Source organism: Macrotis lagotis, chromosome 7 (assembly GCF_037893015.1).
Source record: "Macrotis lagotis isolate mMagLag1 chromosome 7, bilby.v1.9.chrom.fasta, whole genome shotgun sequence".
Lineage (NCBI taxonomy): Eukaryota > Metazoa > Chordata > Mammalia > Peramelemorphia > Peramelidae > Macrotis > Macrotis lagotis.
Window position 1 is genome coordinate 195,608,210 of NC_133664.1, and position 17,941 is coordinate 195,626,150.

The 17,941-nt window shown below is 32.7% G+C and overlaps 1 protein-coding gene across 1 annotated transcript in view; it reads left to right on the plus strand.

Moving 5' to 3' along the window:
- SLC15A5 (solute carrier family 15 member 5) overlaps positions 1–17,941 on the plus strand; it is a 146,065-nt gene that overhangs the window by 48,408 nt on the left and 79,716 nt on the right. Inside the window, exon 4 of the mRNA XM_074195312.1 lies at positions 11,838–12,058. Within this exon, the coding sequence (XP_074051413.1) occupies positions 11,838–12,058 (221 nt within the window). The remainder of the gene's footprint in view (positions 1–11,837; positions 12,059–17,941) is intronic.

The window sequence follows — 17,941 nt, forward strand, 5'->3', positions numbered from 1 at the left end:
AAACTTTTGAGCTAATAAATAAAACCAAGATCTGGTTTTATGAAAAAAAAACAATGAAAGCAATAAACCTCTGGTCAATTTGATTTAAAAAAAGAAAGAATAAAACCAAATTGCTAGTATTGTAAATGAAAAAGGTGAACTCACCACCAATGAGAAGGAAATTAAAGTAACAGTTTGGAATTATTTTGCCCAACTCTTTGCCAACAAATTTAACTATCTAAGTAAAAATGGATGAATATTTAGAAAAATATAAGTTGCTAAGATTAAATGAAGAGGAAATTAAAACCCTAAATAACCGTATCTCAGAAAAAGAAATTCAACAAGCCATTATTGAACTCCCTAAGAAAAAATCTCCAGGGCTAGATGGATTCACAATTGAATTCTATCAAATATTTAAGGAACAATTGGTTCCAGTTCTAGATCAACTCTTTGGAAAAATAGGTGGAGACGAAACTCTGCCTAACTCTTTCTATGACACCAATATGGTGTTGATACCTAAACCAGGAAGCGTTAAAACAGAGAAAGAAAATTATACAACTATCTCCCTTATGAATACAGATGCAAAAATCTTAAATAAAATCTTAGCAAAATTATTACAACAACTTATCACTGGGATAATACATCATGATCAAGTAGGATTTATCCCAAGAATGCAGGATTGGTTCAATATTAGGAAAACTGTCAGTATAATTAATTATATCAATAACAAACCTATTATAAATTATATCATCACATCAACAGATGCAGAAAAAGCTTTTGACAAAATACAGTACCCGTTCCTACTAAAATCCCTAGAGAGTGTAGAAATGAATGGATTGTTACTCAGAATAATAAGCAGTATCTATCTGAAACCATCAACAAACATTATATGCAAGAGGGATAGGCTAGAGGTATTCCCAATAAGATCAGGGGTGAAACAAGGATGCCCATTATCATCACTACTATTCAATATTGTATTAGAAATGTTAGCTTCAGCAATAAGAGAATAAAAAGAAATGGAAGGAATTAGAATTGGGTAGGAAGAGGCAAAACTCTTACTCTTTGCAGATGGCATGATAGTATACCTAGAGAATCTGAAAAAAATATCTAAAAAACTACTAGAAATAATTAGCAACTTTAGCAAAGCATCAGGATATAAAATAAACGCACATAAAGCCTCAACATGTCTATATGTGACTAAAAAGATACAGTAGAAAGGGCTAGAAAGAGAAATCCCATTCAAAATAACCTCAGACAATATAAAATACCTGAGAATCTACCTGCCACGACAGACTCAAAAACTTTTTGAAAACATTTATAAAACACTTCTCATACAAATTAAATCAGATTTAAATAACTGGGCAAACATCAACTCCTCATGGATAGGTTGAGGTAATATAATAAAAATGACAATTCTACCAAAACTAAACTACTTGTTTAGTGTCCTACCAATCAAAATTCTATAAAACTACTTTAATGAGCTAGACAAAGTTGTAAGTAAATTCATATGGAGAAATAAAAAGTCAAGAATTTCCAGGGATTCAATGGAAAAAAAGTGCAAAAGAAGGTCACTTTGCCTTATCAGATCTAAAATTATATTATAAAGTATGTCATCAAAATTGTCTGGTATTGGCTAAGTAATAGAGTGGTGGATCAGTGGAATAGACTAGGTGCAGTCACAGGAAAGCCTTATAGTAATCAGCTGTGTGATAAATCTAAAGAGTCTAGTTATTGGGATAAAAACTCTCTCTTCAATTAAAAGCTGTAGGAAAAATTGGAAGTTAGTATGGAAGAAACTTAAATTAGACCAACACCTCACACCCTATATCAAGATAAGATCAAAATGGATACAGTATTTAGACATAAAAAAATAATATTATGAGCAGAATACAAGATCAAGGAGTAGTTTACATATGAGATTTATGGAAAAGGAAAAAGTTTATGACCAAGGAAGAGATGAAGAATATCATTAAAAACAAACTAGATAATTTTGATTACATTAAGTTAAAAAGCTTTTGCACAGACAAAATTAATGTAACCAAGATCAAAAGAAATGTAGTAAATTTGGAAACAATATTTACAACCATTATTTCTGACAAAGGTCTCATTTCTAAAATATACAGAGAGCTGTCAATTTTTCAAAAAAAACAAGCCATTCTCCAATTGACAAATGGTCAAAGGATATGCAAAGGCAATTTACAGATGAGGAAATAAAAATGATCCATAGTCATATAAAAAAAATCCTCTAAATCATTACTTATTAGAGAAATGCAAATTAAAGCATCTCTGAGATACCCCTCACATCACTCAGACTGACCAATATGACCAGAAAGGACAATGATCAGTGTTGGAAGGGATGTGGGAAATCTGGGACACTAATACATTGTTGGTGGAGCTGTGAACTCATTCACCTTTTCTGGAGAGGAATTTGGAATTATGATCAAAGGGCAAGAGAAATGTGCATATCCTTTGATCCAGCAATACCACTACTGGGTCTATACCCTGAAGAGATGATGAAAAGGGGTAAAAATATCATTTGTACAAAAATATTCATAGCAGTCCTGTTTGTGGTGGCAAAGAATTGGAAATCAAGTAAATGTCCTTCAATTGGGGAATGGCTTAGCAAACTGTGGTATATGTATGTCATGGAATACTATTGTCTTTCTACCAGGAGGGATGGGAATGTAGGGAAGCCTGGAAGGATCTGCATGAACTGATGCTGAGTGAGATGAGCAGAACCAGAAAAAAATGTACACCCTAACAGTAACATGGGGGTAATGATCAACCTTGATGAACTTGCTCATTCCATCAGTACAACAACTAGGAACAATTTTGGGCTATCTGCAATGGGTAATACCATCTGTTTCCAGAGAAAGAATTGTGGACTTTAAGCAAATACCAAAGACTATTAGCTTAAATTAAGAAATAGCCCATCATCTTATTATGTAATTTTGCTATCTCTTATACTTTATTTTTTTTCCTTAAGGATATGATTTCTCTCTTATCACATTCAACTGAGATCAACGTATACCATGGAAACAATGTAAAGACTAGCAGCATGCCTTCTGGTGGGGGGGAGGGAAGTAAGAATGGGGGGAATTGTAAAACTCAAAATAAATAAAATCTTTCTAAAAAATACTAGCAAGGGGCGGCTAGGTAGAGTAGTGGATAAAGCACCAGCCTTGGAGTCAGGAGTACCTGGGTTCAAATCTGGTCTCAGACACTTAATAATTACCTAGCTGTGTGGCCTTGGGCAAGCCACTTAACCCCATTTGCCTTGCAAAAAAAAAACCTAAAAAAAATACTAGCAAGCAGAGCTAGAACATTATACACAGCAGCAGCCACATTGGGTGATGATCAACTGTGATGGGCTCTTTCATTTCATAAGTACAATTATCCAAGACTTGTGACAGAAAATATCCCTCATATTCAGAGAAGCAATTGTGGCATTTAAATGTAGACTAAAGCTTCAGTTTAAAAATTATCTTTTTATCCTAATTTTTTTGGTCTGGATTTAATTTCTCTTTCATATCATTAACATGGATCTAAGCTTAGCATGTGTAGCTTATATTAGATTGTTTTCTGTGAGGGGAAGGGGGAGGACAGGGAAGGAAGATAAATGTAATCCTCAAAACCTAGCAAAATGTGATCGTTGAAAATTGCCATTACATGATGTGGAAAAATAAATTATTTCATAAAAATTTTTTTAAAAAGAAAAAAGGAAGAACTCTATAGAGCAAATGAATACAAAAGTGTGACTCTTATGAGTGCTAAAACTTAGAATCAACTAAGACTATTAAAAAATTAAAGAGAACAATGATATATTTTTCTTATATTGAGGGAAAATAGAATAAAAATGATGGAACTATTTCTCAAGGTTGATGAGAGATATTAATAAATGACATAGTGAAAGTGGAGTTGAGTTTTTTAAATTATTTTCTCCCTCAAGGGGAATAACAGAGTGAAAAGAACAAAACAAAAATAGCTAATGAATAATAATCAAAATAAGTAAGGAGATAGAGTACTTAGATAGAGTACTTAGCTGCTCCTTGATGTATTCATCTCACCTGGTTCAAATGTATTGTATTCTTAGGAAGTGAAAGAACTGAATCATTAACAGTAATAGTTGAAAGATTGAAATTGGGGGAAACAGGAAAAATACTGGAGGGCTAGATAAGGTCAATGTTGTCTTATTTTTCATGTAGCACCCCTCCAAGTTTCCTCCCCCCACCCTAATCAGATCATATTCACATTCTGAGACTTGGGTTTCTCATGTGGAATGGATGTTACTTTAAGTTTTAGGGTTAATCCTTGTAGGTGTCTGTAGTAGGTGGTGGTACTGAATAGATCAACTAATCGATGAATATGCATTTATTGTGTGTACTGTGCACTTCCTCCATGCCTCCTCTATGCCACATGAGGATCAGTTGAAATGGAAAAGGCCTAGGAATAATTGGATTCTTCTCTTTATGTACTTCAGGGGCTATTGTATAGAATAAAGATCAAACCTAATCTGTTTGACTCCAAAAGTGAAACTTAGAATAATGGGTATAATTTTAAAGAAGTAAAATTTAGACTTGATTTCAAGAAAATTTCCTAAAAATTAATGCTACCCAAAGGATCAATGAGTGGCTTTCAAAAAATAGTGGATTCTTTCCCACAAGTGATTATTAGGTAAAGTGTATTGTAATGGAAATTCTTTTTCTGGTGTTTGTTAGACCAATTGGTAGAGGTGGAACTTCTTAACAACTCTGAAATTGTAATCTCTCTCTCTCTGTGATGCCCACACATAGTCACAAAAGCTGTATTTTGTGAATGAAATTTTCTCATCTTTTCTGCCTTTCAAAACTTTCATCAAGGCTCATCTCAGGTAGAAAAATTACAGATGCCATTGATCCCCTCACCCATTAGGTCTCTATTCTAATCATTCTAGAATTCTCAGACTCATCCCTTCATGACTTCTTTCATTTCAATATTTAGGATGTCTATTAAAGTTTAAAACTACACTAAACCTTCTGAGATACACTATATAAAAAATATCTAAAATAAACACAAATCTATACAGACATCTAGAGATATAATGCATAGATATATGCATGTTTACATATTTAAATGTAAATATATCATAAAATATTCATAGTATAACTCCTAGCAAATTGAAAGCTCCTTTAGAACAAGAGCTATTTGATTTCACCTTCTATTTCTGGCACCTAAAATAATGCCTTGCAATAATATGTTTTTTAAAAAGTTATATTGAATCAAATTAAATCTATATAAATATTTTAAAATGTACTTATAACATAAAATTGAGGTGAAAACATTCACTTGTGTTTACAATACTTTAGCTAATGAGTATGACTATTGTGGAGTTCTTATACTTCTAATTTATGAGATCATATTTATGATGATGTAAATTCTGTCTTTCCTCTAGCAAAGTGTATAATCCTTATTTTGGCCTCTTTCTCTATAATGACTAAATGGGAAATTCTTCAAAGCTGTAATTCAAAGCCATAGGTGACCTTAAAGAAATAATTTTATATATATTACCTTTTATTTTAAGGTAGCTTTTCAAATGTGGACCATGCATTCCATTATGTTTAGCTGTCAAATACTGCCTTCATTTGCATTTCTTCCCACTACTATAATTTTGAGAACTGGCAGGTGACCAAAGATGGAAAAATATGGATCTACCATCTAGAATGCAATGGAGGTTTTTTATTACAATATTTTACAATTAAATCTTTGGTCTGGTATTGATACTATAACTTGATGCAAGGTACAAATTATTCCCTGCATAGACTCATCAGTGATTAGTGATGAACCCCCAATATGGAACAAAATTTCTAGTATTTGTTGTTTTTAAAGAGGGTTAAATAACTCACCCAGAGTTACACAGCTATTAAGTGTCTGAGATCAGATTTGAAGTCAGGAAGATGAACTCCTTTACCTCTCCTTATGAATTATAGAATATTTATGGTTTCATGACCAGATCATGTGCCTTTCTATATCCTGAGATTTGGCTTTAAAATTGAGAGCAAAGACAAAGAACAATGAGATCAGGAAAAGATCTGTTCCTAAGAGCTCAGAGATTGAATAGAGAAAAGATGATTAGGTATGTATTGACCTGGTTTCCCTGAATGGAAGTCTAATCATCCAAAGCACATCCATCCACCCTCCAAGAAAACCATGTGCATAAAGGAGCCCCATTTCATCCTCTTTCAGGAAGGGAGAGAATCGCATGGCCTAGGGATGGCAAAATATTATTGTTCATCCTTTGTTCTCAAAGCAGACCAATAACATCAAGAGTGATGTATTGGCTTGAAAGTGAATTGGATTTAAGTGAGATAGGACTGTGCAAATTCGTCAGCCTCACTCTCTTCTTCAGAGTCACCAGAGTCCAAGACAAAGGTCAAGACTACATGTGAAGTCCCTGAAAGCAGTGAGAAACTTTGACCTTTTTAAGCTACGGTCTTTCCCAGGCCTCAGTTTGTCTGAGATATTACCCATTCAGTAGTTATAGGCTAGGTAAGAATTGAAGCAAAGCATGGTCTAGTTTGCCTTCATAAAAGACATAAAAGAATCAGTCTGAAAGAGGAAGACTTTCAGAATTTCTGGCTAGAACAGGAACAATTGCTATTTACACTCATTCTGAACCATCAAAACTCAAACGATAAGTTGACAAAAAATAAAAACAATGGGAAAATCCCCCTCATATCACAGGAATTCATACAGCTAGCAAGGAACATATTACCAGTAGAGTTCATAGATGTTATTGACCCAAGCAAGAACTAACATAAAGCATCAAAAGGCAAAACTATTAAGTGAATAAATAAACCTGTACTTTTCATTCATTGGTATTATGAGTTATCAGGACTTGGGAGATGCAAGAAAGTTAGTTAACATTCTCTCAAAGTTGATCTTTCCCCTTCCAACAATGACAATTCATTGTGATACTAAAAGTCAAGAGGGCTATACCAATGCCTAAGTATGTAGACCTTGACATAAGAATGAATTGTATGACTTTTTAATAATTCCACATATTTTCCCCTCATGAAGAGAAGTCTATCAAAAACTATATTAGTTTCTAAGACTATCTAAGTCTCTGAAGCAGTGAGCCTCAATAAGTAAGAAAACTGAATTTGTCTTAATCATTTATAACCTTATGTATGAATCCCTTGTGGATTTTTGTCAGGTTAAATAAGATTTGCCATATATTTAATATTTTGTTTGCCTCAGTACTTGAAAGAAAGTTGACAGTTCTTTTCCTTTGGTACAGACTTAGATATGAGCCAAATTTGACATTAACAAAGAGAAATCCTAGGTGGGAGCATGAAAATAAAGAGGATAGTGTTTATATAAGAAATTCCTGAGGTTTAACTTGACCTGTGTGAACTCAAAGTCTTATATGTAAACTATAAGTTTTGAACATTTCAATAAAATTGTCTTCATTTTGCTTAAATTCCTGGTTCTAGATTTGTTCACATTCCCATTTCTTTTCCTAATGCAGAAAAACAATTTGAAATTCTAATGTCTTGGCTGATATTTTCTGATGACTAAGGAATTTTTGATGTTTTACTTGTGTCTCTTAGAATCTAATAGTTTTATTTAATAAGATCTTTTGATGTTCCTTTATAGATAATGGAAAAACTAGATCTTACATTGGAATTGAGATGTTTGACGATAAACAAGTAATTTTTAAGCATGGGATATGGTATGACAGCAGTTTCCTGAAGCAGTTTCCCTGACTGAGGCACAACTTTGTCCTCACACAACTTTCTTCTGCCCAGCTTTCTTAAGGACTTTCCTGATAAAGATTCCTCCCCTCACAAAATCTGATTGGTGTTTCACTTATCAGGATCCAGCCCCACTTATTCCTATCTAGAAATTCATCAATCAATTACTAGGGTGTATCAGGATACATAAAACCCCTCACATGATCGTGGGTACCCAGAGAGGCACAGATGGATTAATTAGCATTACCCAGCTCCTACTGATTAGTTTGCTCTTCTCTTTCCCACTCCCCCATTCTGTATTTCTGAGAACTATCTTTTCTTCATGCCATTCATATTATTTTCATCTTTCACTCCAGTTAAGTCAGCCGTCTTCTCCCCATTTCTCTTTATTGTTCTCTCACTGTCTCTGTCTCTGTCTCCCTCTGTGTATGTATGACTATCTCATTCCTAGTTTCTTGTCCATTGTCTCTCCAAGTAGATATCATTTCCTTTCACTAATAATATTTTCCCAATCCTAGTTTCCCTCGCAATGCTGATGCTTTCTAGTCTCTTTTCTTTAGTTTCCTATGTTCTTTAAAATTCGACAAATGGAAATACATTCTATATGCAAAAGACCTTACAAGCCAATAGATAAAAAAACAGTTTCTACAGTTTTACAAACTAATATTAAGGAAGTCTTGCAGAGTTCTTAGTATTAGCAGTATCAACTTGCACCCAGGGTCAAGTAAAGCCTGATTGAGACTAATTGAGAAACAAAGTAATCAGTTCTGGAGTAGATCAGCTCCGTAGGTATCATCCAATCAGATTGTTATGTACTTGATTAGGGGTATGAGTTGTAGAAAGAACTTCAAATTATATCCTAGCATCCATCAACAGAAGGGATTGGATGGTACAAAAGGGTTCATTTTTAAAAGGGCTCATTTTTTTTATTTCAAAGAGAGAAGATACAAATAACATAAGACATAGTAAATGCAGATGGGACCAAGAGATGTGTATGAGAAAATTTCGGTTATCAGTGTCTCCACTGATTAACAAGAACCAGTGGACTAAAAGTAATATTTTAAGCAGAGAAAATAGCCACTATTTAGGGAGGTAAGGACAGAATCTATTGTATCAGCAGTAGCAATTGAATTGAGCTTAACAATACATTAAAAAAGCACTGAGAAGTCTGTCAACCTACTTAAATGCTAACAAATACTTGAAAAATTTGAAGGCAGTCTGGTTGAAATTAGGTTCAGACCAACACTTCATATCATGTACTAAAGTTCTAAATGACTACCTGACAAATATAAAGTTACATTCTAACCAAAATGAAGAAGCAAGGAAAAAATTGTTTTTCAGATTTATGAGTAGAGGTAGAATTGATGATCAAACAAGGGATAAAGAGGATCATTGATCATAAAATGAAAATTTTTATTATGTAATCTTTAAGTTGAATTGATTTAAGTCAATGTAGCTACTGTCAGAAAAAGAAACAGTTACCTGAGGATTTTTATTTTTTGGAGCAAGTTACTCTGTTAAGGGTCTTATATGCAAAATATTACAGGAAATGATTTAAATTTGAGCTGTTCCCTAATAGTCAAATAGCGAACATGAACAGGAAGTTTCAAAGGAAGAAACGCAAGCAATTCAATGATCATATTTTCATACTTGAAATCACTGACAGAGAAATGTAAATGAAAGCAACTTTGAGATACTACCATATTTGGATCATACTGACAAAATCAGAAATAGAGGAAATTACAAACATTGGAGGAGCTATGCGAAAACAGACATATGATTGGTGGAAAACAATTTAGAACCACGCCTAAAAACGTGTTAAATTATTCATACGCTTTGTGCAGTGCCTCTGATAACTAAGAATAAATTTGAAAGAAATCAAAAGAAAAAAAGAGTCTATACATCCAACAATATTTAGCAGCTTATTTCATAATTTCCCTAAACTGTAAATTAAGGGGTTGCTTATCTATTGAAGAATGGCTAAACAAATTATGATGTAGCAATATAATGGAAAGATGTTTTGCCACAAAAATTATAAGGTTTTATATCTATCTCTTTACTAACATAACCATATTTCTGGGTGATAGGAGAATGTGAAGGCCCATATGATTTTAAAAATGCCATCTAAAAGCTATAGGAAAATAAGATAAATGCTAGCACAGTCAATTATTCATTCCTTCAATGATTAAGTATTCTTAATCATTAAAGGTATGTAAAAGTATACAAAAATAAATGTAAAAATAATTTTCAATCCTTTGAGCCCCAAAATTTTCAGATCCAGTCTTTCTATTACTGCATATCAATTTGTCCCATGCTCTAGCTAAAACATAACTAATTGAAAAATCTATAAAAGTTTCATTATAGAGCAGGTCTTTTCCAATAAAAAGGACAGATATGTCCCTATGACCTGCCTCAGAGGTTTGGTTTACCTATTTAGAGGTGGTTCTGACTCATTGGTCCAATTAGTTCCTGGGACTCTCCTTTGAGACTGTCAGCCTTAGGCAAATACAAAATGGGTTTCCTGCTAACAAATCCTTCTCCTTTCAGGCATTCTCCTGAAACACCTCCTACCCCCTAAATACACTTCACAGAGGCCACCAAAGAGGCATCACTATAATCATTCTTGGTCACTACCAATTTGGAGTAGATTTGATTCAGTGACTTGGAGGTGAAAGGCTCCATATCCAATTACCAGGACTCCATGCTTCCCCAATTAATCAAAGGTTGACATAATAGATCCATTACAATATTTAAGAAAAAGACCTGATGAAATCAAACTACCTTACTGCTGCAAAGAGAAATATTAATAAATATTCTTCATTTAAATTTCACTACTAAATAATCCATGGCAATTTGAAAATGAGCTGTGTAGCTAAATGTTGATCTATTCTATATTACAGAAAAATTTAATTTAATTTAATAATAATGATGATGACAATCATAGTTATACTTTGGATTTGTATAGCACCTTTCTAAATAACTCAATGTACTTTCTACACTCCCACTTATCCTAGAAATATTGATACCAGGCACTTGTATAATTTATAGAATGAGTTTCTGGGTTGAAAATCCAGTTAGGCAAGGAGAGTTCCCAAAAAAATCATTGCAATCAAATAAAATAACTATTGAATAATTTTTTAACCTTTTCTTTGCATCAGGCAGTCTCACATATACTAATACATGCAAGGCAAAGTATTAAGGTATAAGTGAAAATGCATCAATCAATGGTATTCATGATTCAAGAATAATTCGAAATAGCTGAAGAAAACTAAATCAAGCTAAGTTCACCAAGATCTTTATGGTTTTATAAATATATATATATATATATATATATATATATACATTTATATAAAGAGATTAAAGCTTACAATTATTTCCAGAATTCAAAGAAAATGTCAAAACAAAAATGATTTATCTTTTAGTCACACCAAAGCATGTCACTACTATCCATGGCACTTTCTGATAGAAAAAAATAGCAGAAAGAGTATAAAAAGACCTAAGTTCAAATTTTCTTCTTCCTTAGTGAGGAACAATTAATTTAATTCCTCTGGGATCTAATTCCTCTTCAAAATGAGGGAAATGGTTAGAAGGCCTCTGAGATCCTTTTCAGATATAAATCTATTATCTTAAATGAAGGAAAAGTCCAGTAGTTAATAGTTAAAGGAAAGTCTATCTTTCATAAATTTAATATATTATTTTAGTCAAGTGCTTGAGATTCTGAACTCTTTAACTTAAAGTTTTAATTTGTGTCCTTTTTATCATCTTTCCTTTCATTTTAAATTAAGATCTTATCTTTTTCTTTGTTGCAATGGCTTCAAAAAAACCACCCTTTATTGGATGCCGATAGCTCTTTGAGTTTAGCTTTTCAGGTACTAGCACCTGAAAAATCTTATTTTCCTTATTGATTGCAATGGTCAGTGGATAACAGGTTCAAGAAAGGCAGGGAAGTGCAATGTAAAGAATACTGAATTGAGGGTAAGGGGACCTCTGTCCAAATCCCCTTTCTTGGCATCATTTCATCTGTAAAATTCGATTACTTATTTGAGAGTGTTTAAGGTAACATCTAGTTCTAAAATGGTGATCTAATGTCTTTTAACAATATATGATGTTTTTTATTATTTGCAGGTGGCTCCCTACTGACAATCTGGGGAGTGTTTTTTAATGCAGTAAAAATGTGCTGTCTGAAGTATAACCAACTGGGACCTGATGTGGCTAACTGGTTAGATCGGGCTAAAGAAAAAAATGGTGGCTGGTACAGCGAACTTCAAGTGGAAAATACAAAATCATTCTTCAGACTTTTTCCTCTTTTTCTTTTTCAGATCTTATATCGAGTGTGCATTATGCAGGTGAGGGATTCTATAAAATATGATTATACTTTAACACTGATATAAGAGATTACATAGAATGTCAATAACACCTTTTAAAAACAAAATATCAGCCAAGTATTTTCATCATTCAAGAGCTGTGGGAACTCGGGATCAAAGATAACAAATAGATTTTACAATTGAAGGGGACCTTAGAGTCATTTAATCCACAATCTCATTTTACAGATTAATAAACCAAGGCCAAAAGAGTTTAAAACATATTGTTAAGGTCACTTAAACAACAGAGTTGGGATTATTCTAATTCTAAATCTAATATTCTTTTCATTGAATCGTATTGTATTTGTTGGATTTACTGTTTAAATTCTGAGTGACAGAGCTGAGTTAGAAACCCAAGTCCCTCACCCTCAAACCTGGAAACCTTTTTGTTGAACTGTGCTACCTTCCTTATTTGGTTTAAATTCCACCTCTGCCACTTCCTACAAATGCTATCCTTAAAAAAATAACCTTGCCTCTTTGGGATATAGTTTACTTATTTGTAAAATTATGACATTGGACTGAGTGATTTCTATGGTCCCCTCCAGTTCTAAATCCTATGATTCTATGAATTTATCCTGTCAATGCCAGGTTCTCATTTCATAAGTAGAATCAGGAATAATACATTGAAGTACAGTCATAAATGGATGGAATTGTTGTTAGAATCTCAACATGAGATTTCAACACTTGAAAATAATTCTCAATGGGTATTCAATTTAAGCAATACTCTAATGAGGCATGGGATTAATTGCACTTAGAAGATTTAAACCTATAGGCAATTATAAAATGTTCCTTTAATCAAAAGTTTCTTCCTCTTCTCCCAAGAAACCTTTAGAGGTGTTAGTAAGTAGCAATGTTTTTCTTTTAAAAATTTTTTGATATTGTTAAATTTATTTTATGACTATACTTTCCAATGTATCTCTACCTCCTCTCCTTCCAAAGAGATTCCTTTTATAAAATAGTTAAAGGGGGAGGGAGAGACAAGATTCAGCAAAATGAACACATCAAAAAAGTAAATTGATATATACAATGTCCTATACTCATAGTCCCCTACTTCTATAATGAAGTGGTGGGATATTACTTCTCATTTCTCCTCTTTGAAGCTAAACATGGTCATTATAATTTAGCATAATTCATGTTCATTTATATTGCTGTGATATATATATGTGTGTGTGTGTGTGTGTGTGTGTGTGTGTGTGTGTGTGTGTGTGTGTGTGTGTGTGTGTATTCCTGGTTCTGTTTATTTTAATTTTCACCAATATAGATATCTTCCCATGATTTTCTGAATTCATCATATTTTTTATTCCTCGTAACCCAATAATATTCACTAACATACATGTACTACAATGTGTTTAGTAATTTCTCTAATTGATGAATATCAGTTTTGTTGACAAGCTTTTGCTACTATATAAATATGACCACAAATATTTTGACATATGTGGGTTATTTCTTTTTCTTTGATTTCTGGGTATATATCTAATAACCGAGAGAAAGTTTGAACTGATTTCTTTGTTGTTGTTCAGTCATTTCAAATATGTCCAACTCTACAGGACCTCATTTAAGGTTTACTTGGCAAAGACAACTTTGTGGTTTATATTTCCTTTTCCAGAAAGTAACTGATCCAATTTATAGCTCCCCAATATTGAATTAGTTTGCCCATCTGTTACAAACCCTCCAACACAGAGGATTCCTAGTTTTTGTTGTCAATTTTGCCAATTTTCTGAATGCGTAGTGAAAGCTCACATTTGATTTTATTTGTATTTCTTTCACTATTAGTGATTTATTGTTAGTTTGTCAGTTATATTTTGAGAATTGTTCTTATCATTTGAGTCTCTGAGGAAGAATAGTAAAAGTACCAAAATTGGGCGGGGGTGCGGCCAGGTGGTGAGATGGATAAAACATCAGCCCTGGAGTCAGAAGGACCTGAGTTCAAATTCGACCTCAGACTCTTAATAATTACCTAGTCACTTAACCCTACTGTCTTGTAAAAACAAAAAAATACCAAAATTGATCTTAGCACCTAATCCACTCCCAGTGCTTCTTCCTTCTCCAATCTATAATTCTCTTGAAAAATCAAACTATAAAAAATAAATTAAATAAATAATAAAATTAAATTATGAGTCAGTAAACAGATAAGAGATGAGTAAAATATTGCCAGTGTTTCAGTAATAAATTTACTGTGTCCCCTGCTAAAAGACTATAAATATCTAAATGAATGTAAATCTTTAAGTGAAGTTGAGGGTTTATGAATTCCAATTTGGAATACAGAGGAAAACAAATGACCTGTATTCTTGGACATTAGTCTCTTCCAGCTATAAACCCTATAGTCCAACTCCACCTCCATGCCTTTTTAAAAATAAGGAAACTGTAGCTAAGAAACATGAAAGTTACTTAGCATGTTTATAGCAAAACCAGAACTAAAATTTAGATTTCCTTATTCCATTCCAATGCTCTTTCCACCTCACCCTGATGTTTATAAAGTTGTAAGCCTACCAATTTTTATGATTAACTAGTCTGTGAAAGAAATGGCATGGGATGTGTTTTTTTTTATTTATCTACAACTTCCAAAATGATTCAACCCAAAAAAACCACATTACATTAGAAATATCTATTTAAAACAATGCTCCTAGGAGGTAGAGGAATTTTTAGTTACAAGTCTAGAGAATCAGAGAGATTAAAGGCTAGAAATATATTTGGACTTCTTTTCTCTTTCCAAATCAAAATCTGGAAGGAATTTGAAGGATCATTTAGTATACATCATACTCATTTTCAAATAAGAAAAATCAGACAAAGAGAAGGTGAATAATTTTGTAGAATGAGAGAATTTCAGAAGGGGCTTCAATGACCATTTGATCTAAACTTTACCCAAAAAGGAATTTCTTCTGTAATATAACAAATAGTACAAAATGGTCATCTGGTTTCTACTTGAAAATCTCCTTAAAAAGAAAGCACTTAATTTTTCAAAGCATTTCATTCCACTTTGCGAAAGTTTCCAATGTTAAAAAATGTTTTTTCTATCATATCTAAATTTGCATTTTTTCACTTTCCACCCTTTGCTTCTGCCTCTGCTCTTCTCTGGTTCAGACCAAACAAATGAATTTGTCTTCCACACAGCAGTTTTTCAGATATATGAATATATCTTTTAACCATGTATGCAGACATATACCCCTCAGTCTTAACTTCTCCAAAGTAAATATCACCATTTCCATCAGTCATTACTTCCCTAAAATGGAATCAAGGTACTTCATTATCCTGGTAACCTTCCTCTGAAATTTTTCATTTTATCAATAAGTTTCATATATACTAAGCACAATATTCCTCTTGTGTTCAGATCAAGGCAGAACAAAATAAGTATCATCCCACTCTTCTTAGAAGCTATCACTCTCAATGTAAACCAGAGTAATATAGATTCTGGGGGCTATTTGTTTTGCCCTTGAGTTTATTTTTTGACTGCCACATAATACTGCTGCCTCATAAAAGCTACAGAAAATTTTAGACAAACTACATGGGGTTTAGACAAACCCCAACCTGAACTTGCAAAGTTGATTTATTGAACCCAAGACTAAGACTTTATAACTTCCTCTCCTGAACTTCATCTCCTTAAATTCAGTACACAGTTCTAATTTTTTTAAAATCCTGATTCTATTAATCCAATAAATAAGCTATCCCTCCTTTCTCTCTATAATCTGCAAATTTGATAGACATGCTTTCTTAATAACGTTACAAAGTCATTGATAAAAATGTTAATACAAAATCAAGCACAGATCTTGAGTCCTTCATTGAATGCTCTCCATGAATTTGATATTGAATCTCTTACAACTACTCTAACATTCAGCCTAGTTCCCACTGTATTGAACTGCATATCCTATTTCAAGAAAAAAATTAAAGATATAGTCAACTCCAACCTGATCTATTTAAATAAATTGTTGACAAAATTGGGGAATTAATTTACAAGAAAAGATATTACACAATTGATCACATTTTCTAAAGAGGTTTACCTAATGTAAATCAATGACCACAACGAAGCCAGCCACAGAACCCAGAAACCCCTTCAGGTAGAACAAAAGCTTGCTTTCCTTGACAAACAATGTAATATGACTTCCAAGGACAAAACCAGTTTAGAGCACAAACCTGTATTTTAATTCTTATAGAGGAGGATTTTAGAAAATTGGAAACAATATCATTTTATAAAATAGAAGCAAAAAAAAATAAGTTTATTGAAAGACTTCGAGAGATTTAAATGTAAAGAATGATCCCAGAAGCATAGATCTAGAATGAAGTCAAAGAATAAATAAAAAATGGGGGAAAATCTCTAGAAAATTATATAGCAAATTCTACTATTTGTGGGCTCTTTAAGTTCCCAGGGTGCCCTATGCCCTATGAAAGAATAGAAATGTCACTGAAGAAAAGAAAAATTGGGAAAGTGATTGGGTGAAAGTGAAACAATTTTAACGGTGTTCGGGATTGGCCTGTCAAAATATATGAAAGGAGTATACCAAAGACTTAGAGAAAAAACAGGATTATATGATTAGTAAAAAGGCAACTGAGAAAATATCAATAATTATTGACCCAAATGCCTACTTCCCATATCTAAAAAAATTTCTAAGAATAATTTTCACACATCAAAGGCATCCTTGATGAGGGTATGAAAAAGGGAATGTGAAGGCTTCTCCATACAATATTCTACAAAAAAGTCCAAAGATTTACATTCACCTGAGTATCCAAAAGATGTAGAAAATATGAAGTCCTACTTGTGATTATTTTTTTTGTGTCTATAAAACCCCTTTTTATGTTGTAGAGAAAATGACATCATAAAGATTTTTCTCCAAAAAAAAAGCTACTTCAAGGTATAAAGTTAGTATCACATAAAAATCTCTTTAAATATGTGAAAAAGTTTATATATATATATATATATATAATTATTAATACAGAATGTGGCTCAAACTAGAGACATGAATTTACAAGTAAATTGTGGCTTACACTTGGTGTACTTGTACAAAACTTTCCTTATTGCTGGAAAGAGCAATCTATCATAATGTGTATATGCATACAAAGCATCATTAAAGAGATAGTTCAAGAGAAGAGATGATTTATCCTTAATGATTTAATGTGATTCTAGATCTTCTTTGTATCAATACAGTGAGCAAGAAAATAGATTTTGGAAGGCATATATTTAGGGATAAACACAGTCCTGAATATACCTCCATTTCCAGCTTGATTACCTAAAAAAGGTAATGATGAGTATCTGTCTGTCTGCCTCCTCCCCACCTCTCTTTTCTCTCTCTGTTTTGGATCATCTGATTCTTATCTATGTATGTTCTCTAATTTCTGTTGACTGTCTGTTTAGATAAATGGGTATAATCATTAACTACTTGGGATGATATTTTGTGTAATTAACATGTCATTAGAAGGAGCAATCCTCTTTAGGGGGTAGTAACTAGAAAAATATCTTCAATCTAAGTGGAGGAAATATTTTTCCTTGGATTAGAAATATTTAAAGTGGCAGAAAAATGTAATTCTGGTCTGGCACTTCTTCTTTGAGGATGGCAGAATGTTCAAGTCTTGGGGCCTCTTCTCTGACTCCTTACCAGGCAAAAAACTCTTGTTAAGTTCCCAGAGATAAATATTCATATCTCCCTACAAGCCACTAGACAAACTATGTTGTCATACATCAGCAAAATATATGACTTATTATGTAACAAAAGATACTCATCACTGTCAGAAAATGGACAACATGAAGCAAATGGTCCTTATTTGTTACTTTTGTTAATGACAATGTGATGATTAGATCAAACTCCAGAACAATGCAATGATTTTTAAATGATATCCATAATTACAGTAAATATCCACTTAAGAAAAAACAAGTGAATA